The sequence below is a fragment of the Glycine soja genome, chromosome 19 (assembly GCF_004193775.1).
Source record: "Glycine soja cultivar W05 chromosome 19, ASM419377v2, whole genome shotgun sequence".
NCBI lineage: Eukaryota > Viridiplantae > Streptophyta > Magnoliopsida > Fabales > Fabaceae > Glycine > Glycine soja.
Window position 1 is genome coordinate 38,709,699 of NC_041020.1, and position 9,782 is coordinate 38,719,480.

The 9,782-nt window shown below is 33.5% G+C and overlaps 1 protein-coding gene across 1 annotated transcript; it reads left to right on the forward strand.

The window, feature by feature from the left end:
- Nucleotides 1–5,489: 5,489 nt before the first annotated feature.
- Nucleotides 5,490–8,960, forward strand: LOC114399070 (probable auxin efflux carrier component 1b). The gene is made up of 6 exons (XM_028361172.1): nucleotides 5,490–6,803; nucleotides 7,437–7,707; nucleotides 7,790–7,875; nucleotides 7,972–8,129; nucleotides 8,243–8,319; nucleotides 8,440–8,960. Exons 1-6 carry the CDS (start codon nucleotides 5,678–5,680, stop codon nucleotides 8,504–8,506), a joined length of 1,785 nt encoding a protein of 594 aa, XP_028216973.1. The 5' UTR covers nucleotides 5,490–5,677; the 3' UTR covers nucleotides 8,507–8,960.
- The last annotated feature ends 822 nt before the right edge of the window (nucleotides 8,961–9,782 follow it).

The window sequence follows — 9,782 nt, forward strand, 5'->3', positions numbered from 1 at the left end:
GGGGTTAAATTATAGAGGAATTTGTAATTTTTCTCTTCTAATTTTTATTTTTTGAGAAAATAATTGTTAAATTAACATCATTTAAGGTTTTCTGCAGAGAATATTAAAAGTGATGAATTTATAAAGCCTGATGAGTATAATAAAGCCCAGAAATGCAAGAATAATTAAGGAAAACAATCTAATTGAGAAAAGAATGACTAATTCAAGAAAGAACGCTAATTAAGAAAAGCAAGCTAATTGAGGAAAGAAGAGTTAATTAAGGAAAGAAGACTAATAGAGGGGAAAAAAGACTAATTGAGAAAAAAAAGACTAATTAAGCAAAGAAGACTAATTGAAGAAAGCAAAAAACATAATAATTAAGGAAATTAGACTAATTTAAAAGTTCACTAATCCGCACCTATAAAAGAATAAAAGAGAAGAAGGAGAAGACACATATAAATTCCAACAATATACAATTCTTTATAGAAGACAAATGCAAGAAGAAGGAGAAGCAAACAATGAGAATCATTTCTTCCCTCCATTTCCTTTCTTATTTTTCCCCTTTTATTAAATATTCCCCTCTTGGAATTGTAAAATCTCCATAATAATGAGAGACTAAATCCCCTTTGTTGGAAACTTGGTAGCCAACTATTTTTTTTATGTAATTTCTGTTCCTATTTATTTATAACATTACATTTGCATTATCATTTGTTGTGCTTAATATTATTACTTGCGACTTGATCATCCATTTGCATGGTAAGTTTTAGGAGTAGGGTTGGGAAGTTATTTTCTAATAGAATTGGGAAAGAATATCTAAATAAAGTCATCACTATAGATTGATGCAATTTACTATTTTAGATCTGCAAAGGGATTTGGGGGAGAAAATAAATAAATTAGGCTCTTTCATGCGGGGGACAAAAGTTAAAGTATACTAGTAGATGCAGATGTAAATTGAAATAATTATAAATAGAGAAAAATCATTAACATTACATCAAAGAGTTCAAAGAATAACTATGGTAGACTAAGTTTCCAACATTATTATCTTCTGAATTCATCTTTTTATCATCATCTTTATCTTTTATTTTTCTTATCTTTTACATTAAAGTTTCTTATCTATTTTATCTTCTATTTTTTTTATCTTTATCATCTTTTAATTTAAATCTTTATCTTATCTTTCTTTATCATCTTTTAATTTAAATATTTATCTTATTTTTATATTTCTTTATCTTCTATTTTAAATTCTTTATCCATTACTTGTAAGTTGAGTTTTCATCCATCTAAGTACAAAAAGATACGATACTCGGGTTTCTGTTTTAATTTTACCACTTGGAACGAATTGGTGCATTTGTCAATCCATCAACACTTATCCCCATTTCATGTATCAATCTCTAAAGTCCAATTAGTTGTAAGATCCTTGCAAATATGGACTTCAATGCTTAAGTCAATATTTCTTCTTAGGGTTGACTTGTTTTTGGCGAGTTGGTGGCAAGGTGGGACTTTAATTTTTAAAGTCCCTATAGTTTACATTTTAATTCTCTCTCTGTAGTTTGAAAGTGATTTTTTTAGTCCTTATAATTTGTATTTTAATTCTCTTTTAGTCCCTATAGTTTGAAAGTGATCTTTTTAGTCTCTATATTTTATATTTTAATTATCTTTTAGTCCTTACCATCAAAATATGAGTAATATTATCGATTACAACTAACTACAAAAATATTAACAAATAATTCACAACTAATTTATCGTAAGATAATTTGTAATAAAAAATAGTTGATAATTTATAATTAATTTGTAGCTAATTATTTTTATATATATTTTTTGTACTAAGGACTAAAAGGTAATTAAAATACAAATTATAAGGACTAAAAATATTATTTTTAAATTATAAGGACTAAAAGAGAATTAAAATATAAATTATAAGGACTAAAAATATCACTTTTAAACTATATGGACTAAAAGAGAATTAAAATGTAAATTATAGAGACTAGAAAAATCACTTTCAAACTATATGGACTAAAAGGTACGAATCATGAAATGATAGGAATAGAATGAATAATTTAATCTTTTTATTTCTAATATAAGTTTCAATAAAAGGTAACTTGTAAAAAATTTTAATTTTTAATTAAAATTGATGTAATTGTGATTAACTATTTTTTTTAATTAACGTGAATTGATATTTTTTTTTATATTTGAGGTGAAAGTGATGAGTGTTTTTGTGGTGTATGAATGATTACTTATGTTTTATCTTCCAATGTTCCTCTACTTATAGGGATAGCAGTTACCAACTTGGTAATTATTTTTATTGAGCTGTCATCTACTATGATCTTGTGGGAATAGTGTGTTGCTCGGTTGATTCACCGAGCAGTTAGCATGTCCCTTAATATATATATATTAAGTAAAATAAAGAATTAGATATTAATATTGTGACATGATTAATTAGTCAAATAGTTATACTTAAAAAATTAAATGAATAATTTCTAAACCTTTATATGAAATTTTAAAGAATGAAACTTCAAAACATCGTTAAGACAACATAAACTGCTTTATAAATAGATATATTTGAAATTATTAGTAAGTGATTTCGTATAAGCTGTTGCTCTTAAGAAAACATATTTTCTTAGAGTGTGTTTGGATGAGGAAATTTAAAATTTTAAAAAATTTAAAATTTTGAGAATTTTAAATGCTTCAATTTAAATTCCTTCATTTCTAAAATTTTATGTTTGGATAAAAAATTAGATTTCTCATTTTTTAAATTCCTTCATTTTATTAATGACTTCACTCGGATGTAATTCAAAGAAAGGACGAAGGCTACTTGGCTTCCATCAAACCCTTTGGATGTTGCTATTTTTAATGAATAATTTTTTCCTACACAGTAATCATATTATTATTTTTTATTTAATTTACAGGAAAAGAAAAGAAAAGACCTAAAAAAAAGAGCAAAATTCTGAGTATGAGAGAACTTGAAACAACAATGGCTTCACTTTCCCTCTCTCTCTCCACACCAACAACAGCAACCTCTCTTTCCTTCACATCATCCTGCATCTTCTTCTCTTCACACCAATTCCACACACACAATAATTCTCCCCGGCATAACAAGAAAATGTCCTCAAACAAGCGTCGCGACATCGACCTCCAGAACAAGCACCGCGGCACCGTCTCCACCCTCACCCGCAGCGAGGTCCGAGGCGGCGACCGGAAGCCCTTCCCGCAAAAAAAAACCGGCCGCGCCTGCCGCGGCTCCAACCGCACTCCCTCCGCTCCGGCGGAGGCGTCATCTTCGGCCCGAAGCCCCGCGACTGGTCCATTAAGATCAATCGCAAGGAGAAGCGCCTCGCCATCTCCACCGCTATTGCCAGCGCCGCCGCCAGTGCCGTCGTGGTGGAGGACTTTGTGGCGGAGTTCGCTGAGAAGCCAAAGACGAAGGAGTTCATCGCGTCGATGAAGCTGTTATAAGAGAGAGAATACTGAGAGAATGAAGAAAGTTTTCTCGAGAAGCACAACACAAGAATTTTAAATTCTTTCATAAAATCAAAGAATTTGAAATGCTAATATTTAAGTTAATTAAAATCTCTGATCCAAATACTCAAATTTCAATTTCTTTTTAAATTTTTATCGAAAAATCTTATTTAATTGAAAAGTAATTAAAATCCTATAAAAAATTAAATTAGCCTATTAAATTTTTCTATCCAAACATACTTTTAATGATTTCTTTCATCCTATTAAAAAAGAAAACAAGTTGTTAGTTGTATGTACTCCCATGTTGAAGTCATGCTTTTTTGCTTTGATTGGTTGGTGCGCACGAGTTTAAGTCTAAAAGTACCACCTAAATTTTGACTAGCATGCAAAAGTGATAAATGCGAATTTCCCTCTTCGAAATTATAGGTGGAAATTAAAAGAAGTTATTGTCAATTCAAAAGACAAATTTAATGGAAGTCAAACGAAATGGTCCTCTAAAACGGGGACAAATCATTTTAACCATTCACTTAAAAATATAGATAAAATAATTATTTTGAATTTATATATTACATTATTATTCAATAATAAATTTCCGTGTATCATAAGTTAATTTTTATTATAAATACTTTAAAAATTATATTTAAGATATTTTTTGATTGATTAATAATATAAAATTCTTTACAATAAAAATTAGTATAAAAATTCAACTTATAACTAAACTTAAATATAACACTCCAGTGTTATACTTGTAAAGATGGACTTTTAAAGCGGATGGAGGTTAACGCTTAGACAAAAAATATTTTCACACACACAAAAATTGAGTATTGGATACTTCTTTTAGAAAATCCTAACAATTTGACTCATCTTTTATGATTAAAACTATTCAAATATTATACAATGATTCTATTAGGTTTTGTTAATGGGCCGGTGTTTTAAAAAACACTAATTAAGGAAATAATAAATTAAGTTTTTTTTATTAAAAGTGCATTGATAATATAAAATATAATGTTTCACTATAAATTTTTATAATTTAAATTTCTCGATTAATTATATTTTATAACTATACATACATAATTTTATAGATTCAATTCCTCCTTTTATTTCTCCCAACAAGACCACACACGTCCTTTACTTGATGTGTTTTCTTTTTTTTTTGAGTTTGACTCTTTTATTTGGGCTTAAGATCACTAAAGGATAGAGCTTTCTCTCGCAGTCTAGAACTGGGTTTTAAAACTTAAAATTTGTGATCAAGTTATCCTTATTAGCTGATATAAGCTGTCTGTCATATATGTCTAACATGAAACTTGTGTAACTGAAAATGATAAAAGTAAGGCATCATATCTTAAATATTTTTTAATTAATAATTTTATCTAAAAAATTCATATAATAAAAAGTTAACACACATCATTTATCTAAGTGAAAATTTGTATTAATAGAAGATATTTAAATTACTGTACCTAAACTTTATCTTTTCAGAAAGAAATAATAAAAAAAAAAGGTGTTCGAAACTCCAAGCCCATTTCCCAGTGAAGCTTTTGTTTCCCTCTCCGGACAGAAAAATAAAAATGAATCCATGAAAGGACAGCAGAATTTTCTTTTTTCGTTTTCTCTCCCCTGTCTGATTTTCTTTTCTCTATTTTGCATCTCATCTCATGTGCCATAAGAAGACAGCATATAAACTGCAAAAAGCTAAGAGAATCTTTAGAAGCCCTTCTGGTTCTTCCCTTTTTCCCTCCTTTTTCTGGGATGCTCCCCTGGTCCTTTCCCTCTCATTAATCCCCTTTTTCATTCGCCCAACACAAACCTCTGAAAAAAATAAAAAATAAAATCAATAATCAAATTCATTCTCAAGAGTGAAGTACAGTGTACATTAATCCCAAAAATAAAAAATATAAACTTAATCTTTAACATTACATTATATATTTTAAAGAAAAAATGTATCATATTTTTATACATATTCAATTTAAATTTTTTATTTTTAAGAAGCTACTATTTACCCCATTATAAAAAGAAAATAGAAAGTAGTGCTAATAGTATTGGTAAGTAAAAGCACGAGAAGGTTTATTCTGTCTTTGCAGCAGCAGAAAAGAGTTATAAAAGCTTGAGAAAAGCCCCCAGCTTTTACTCCTTTGTCTACGCCCTTCATAATGCCTTAAACTAAACCCTTCTCTTCTATCTCCGGCCACCGTTTATCTTTTCTCAATAACCTCAAACCTTATTATATTATTCGGAAAGAGACACGACAATGATAACGTTGTTGGACTTGTACCACGTTCTGACAGCGGTGGTGCCGCTCTACGTGGCGATGATCCTCGCCTACGGCTCCGTGAAGTGGTGGAAGATCTTCACCCCGGACCAATGCTCGGGAATAAACCGGTTCGTGGCACTCTTCGCAGTGCCCCTCCTCTCCTTCCACTTCATCTCCACCAACAACCCCTACGCCATGAACTACAAGTTCATCGCCGCGGACACACTCCAAAAAGCCATAGTCCTCGCAGTGCTCTTGGTTTGGTCCAGAACAAGCTCAAGAGGCTCACTTGAATGGTCCATAACACTCTTCTCTCTCTCAACTCTCCCCAACACCTTGGTGATGGGTATCCCGTTGCTGAAGGGCATGTACGGTGATGACTCGGGAACACTAATGGTTCAGATTGTGGTGCTTCAGTGTATCATCTGGTATACCCTTATGTTGTTTCTTTTCGAGTATAGGGGTGCGAGGCTTTTAATAGTGGAGCAGTTTCCTGATACAGCGGGTTCGATTATCTCCTTCAAGGTTGATTCGGATATTATTTCGTTGGATGGGAAGGAGCCGCTTCAGACGGAGGCGGAGGTTGGTGATGATGGGAAGCTTCACGTCACGGTGAGAAAGTCGGCGAGTTCGCGGTCGGAGATTTTTTCTAGGCGCTCGCACGGTGGCCTGAACTCGGTGTCGTTGACTCCGAGGCCTTCCAACTTGACCAATGCGGAGATTTACTCGCTGCAGAGCTCCAGGAACCCCACGCCCAGAGGCTCGAGTTTTAACCACACGGATTTTTACTCCATTGTGAATGGTGGTGGTGGGAGGAACAACAACGTGAGTGTGAGTCCGAGGCAGAGTAATTTCGGGGCGTTTGATGAGGAGAGTGGTGGGGGTATGAGGGTGAATGGTGGGTACCCTGGGCCTGCGAATGCGGGGATTTTTTCTCCGGTGGCGAAGAAGAAGGGTGGTGAGAGTGGTGGTGGTGGTGGTGGTGGTGGAGGGAAGGATCTGCACATGTTCGTGTGGAGTTCCAGTGCTTCGCCGGTGTCGGAGGGTGGTATCCATGCCTTTAGAGGTGGTGGGGATTACGGGAGTGACCAGCTTCCCGTTTGTGGGGTGGCTCACCAGAAAGGTTTTGCCTTTTCATCCCTTTTTGACTTTTTTTTTTTTTTTCAAACACAAGTTGTTTATTTGTTTGATGTTTATGTTTATTCAAAGTGTGTGGACTTGTTTGATGTTTAGTTAAAAGGGTAAGAAAATACAAATAATGATGTGTTTCTCTGTTTGATTGGGACAAGAGAAAATTTGACCTTTTAAAATTATAAAGTATAAAACTTTCATTTATTTTCAATTCAATTTTTAATTTTTTCTATTTGGGTGTGCTTTAAAAACCTGTTAAAGAAACTAAAAAAATCACACGTTTGCGATGTGAAAGTTATGGGGAAGTTTATAATTTTGATGAACGTGATATTTGTTTTCTTTTGACTGTACTAAACTGGCCTGTAATCTTGTTCAAATGTGACTTTCCTAGTTTTGTTGCGAGTGTTTTTTTTTGTCTCTTTAAAGATTGTTGTTTGTGTTAAAGTAGGAGTGGGGTTTGTTTGGACTGACTTGGAATTTCCTCGTGTTGTCTTTTCTCGATTACAATAGTTTTGTTGCTACTATATGGTCTTTTCTGGATCCAATAATGGTGATGTTTTGTTGGTAACTTATCATTTTCTCTTGTTTTGATTGGGAGTGTTTTGTTTTCCACGTTGTTGGTCAGATTATGATGAGTTTGGTCACGATGAGTTTAGCTTCGGGAACAGAACCATTGCTAATGGGGTTGACAAGGAAGGGCCAGTGCTTTCAAAGCTTGGTTCGAGTTCCACGGCTGAGCTTCACCCCAAAGCACAAGGTGAATCCAAACCTACTTCCATGCCACCCACAAGTGTTATGACAAGGCTCATTTTGATCATGGTTTGGAGGAAGCTGATTAGGAACCCCAACACATACTCCAGCCTCTTTGGTCTCACTTGGTCTTTGATCTCATTCAAGTATGCAATCAATGTTTCCTATTTGTTAGTTCAATGGTTTTAGGTATGTACAAGGTGTTAATGTTTTTGTGTTGTGTTGCAGGTGGAATGTTGTTATGCCAGCAATTGTTGCTAAATCGATATCAATTTTATCTGATGCTGGTCTTGGGATGGCAATGTTTAGCCTTGGTATATTTAATAAAATAGATTGAGTAGTTTGGCTTTATTGTCTTGTTTGGTTATGTTAAGGTCTTAAGATTTTGGATTCCTTGGTGGCTTTTGTAGGGTTATTCATGGCATTGCAGCCAAAGATTATTGCATGTGGAAACTCGGTTGCTTCCTTTGCTATGGCAGTTCGTTTTCTTACTGGTCCTGCAGTCATGGCTGTTGCTTCAATCGTTGTAGGGCTCAGGGGAGTTCTATTGCACATTGCTATTGTACAGGTAAAAAGGGTCTCAAAACATTTTTTCCTTTTATGTAATTTTACCTCTAGTTATTTTTGTAGTTTTATCACTTGATAGTTATTTTGATGTATATTTATTGTATGTATTTTTAGGCTGCTCTGCCTCAAGGGATTGTCCCTTTTGTGTTTGCTAAGGAATACAACGTTCATCCTGACATACTAAGCACCGGGTTTGTATTCCTCTATTCTTCATTTGCTTTTGCTATTTTATCATAGAAAATGGACTGGTTATAGGAAATTTCCATAAAGTGAATTATCATGTTCCTTCTAACGTGTTTATTTTGTGGCAGGGTTATATTTGGGATGCTAATTGCTCTTCCTATTACGCTAGTTTACTACATTTTGCTTGGGCTTTGAAGCATGTTGAGGAAGCGAAAAAGGAATCAAGTCATGAAGATTAAAAAAAAAGACTAATTGCAGTGTGGATCAAACTACCCTTTTGTTATATTTATAGGTTAATTTTTTTGGCATCTTCTAACAATGGTAGAATTTCGAAATGAAGTTAGTGAGAGGGGGGGAGTGTGACCTTGTAATTAATCTCCAAACACAAAAACAATGGTGAGAGTTGAAATGGAAGCAAGGAGATAGTAGTATATTTTAGGGCTATAGCTAGCTTCTAGGAAACTTTTATTTTGGTGGTTTTAGCCTTTTTTACTGTGAACCCCACTCTCTTATATTTTGCTTCGTTTAATGGAAAAAAAGAAGAGAAAGTGAAGCTTGTTTGTAGTTGTCGACACCTTTCTCTTTCTTTTCACAAGTACTTCTACTTTTTATAGGCCAAAAAGAGCATGAGGCCGATCGGGAATCTCAATCTCTATCCTATGCAAAGTATAAGAATATATATCAACAAACACAAGTGGTTTTTCTAGGGCAAAAAAAGTGGCAAACCAAACAGGAACTTTTGCTGGCTTGTCTCTTTGGTGCTGTTTTTTTTTTAAAGCATTTAACATCTTTTTGAATGACACAAGTTGTCATCGACATATATTTAGTTTTAATTTATTGAGTAATGTTGGAAATTGAAGCTAGTGCAGGGCTATGGCTAAGGTTGCTATTATGGTCCTGTTGTTTGCAATTGCTACTATACTACTTAAAGCCTAGCTGCAAATCACAAGCTTGCTAAAGATTGGTATGCATAGGCATAGCACATCACATGCTTCTGCACCCTGATAGGGTCATCTTTACTTGAAAAAAAATGGATACCTTTATCAACTTTTTGCACTTATTGCAATATGGTTTAGTGATCCCTTCATAAATACTCTTACTGGATTCTTGTTTGTGTGTCTTACGGGCTCCTTTTAATCCAATCATAGTTTGATGCATTCATTTTATAAAAAACTTGTTATAAGGAAATTAGAAAAAGTTCAATAATCTTCGGTGGGTGATATGAAAAATGTTTCTTAAATTTTGCAAAATCATGTGTTATGGATCATAAGTGTTTATAAAGGACATTTATAACAAGAGGGGAGGGAGTACTGAAAGATGGATTATTTTTGCCTTTCTGGAAACGTTGAGGAATTATTTCCAAAAAGGGTCCAAAGCTGTGCTAATGATTAATGCGATATACACCTTTCCTCTCTTTAAGGATTTTACCATTTTAAGTGCGTCTTTATTTATTTGCTACAAATGGATACAT

Excerpts from the sequence above, each read along its gene's own strand:
- LOC114399070 (XM_028361172.1), top strand. The coding sequence starts at position 5,678 with ATGATAACGTTGTTGGACTTGTACCACGTTCTGACAGCGGTGGTGCCG. Across the intron at positions 7,876-7,971 it reads GATGGCAATGTTTAGCCTTG|GGTTATTCATGGCATTGCAG; the intron begins GTATATTTAATA and ends TGGCTTTTGTAG. Across the intron at positions 8,320-8,439 it reads CCTGACATACTAAGCACCGG|GGTTATATTTGGGATGCTAA; the intron begins GTTTGTATTCCT and ends ATTTTGTGGCAG.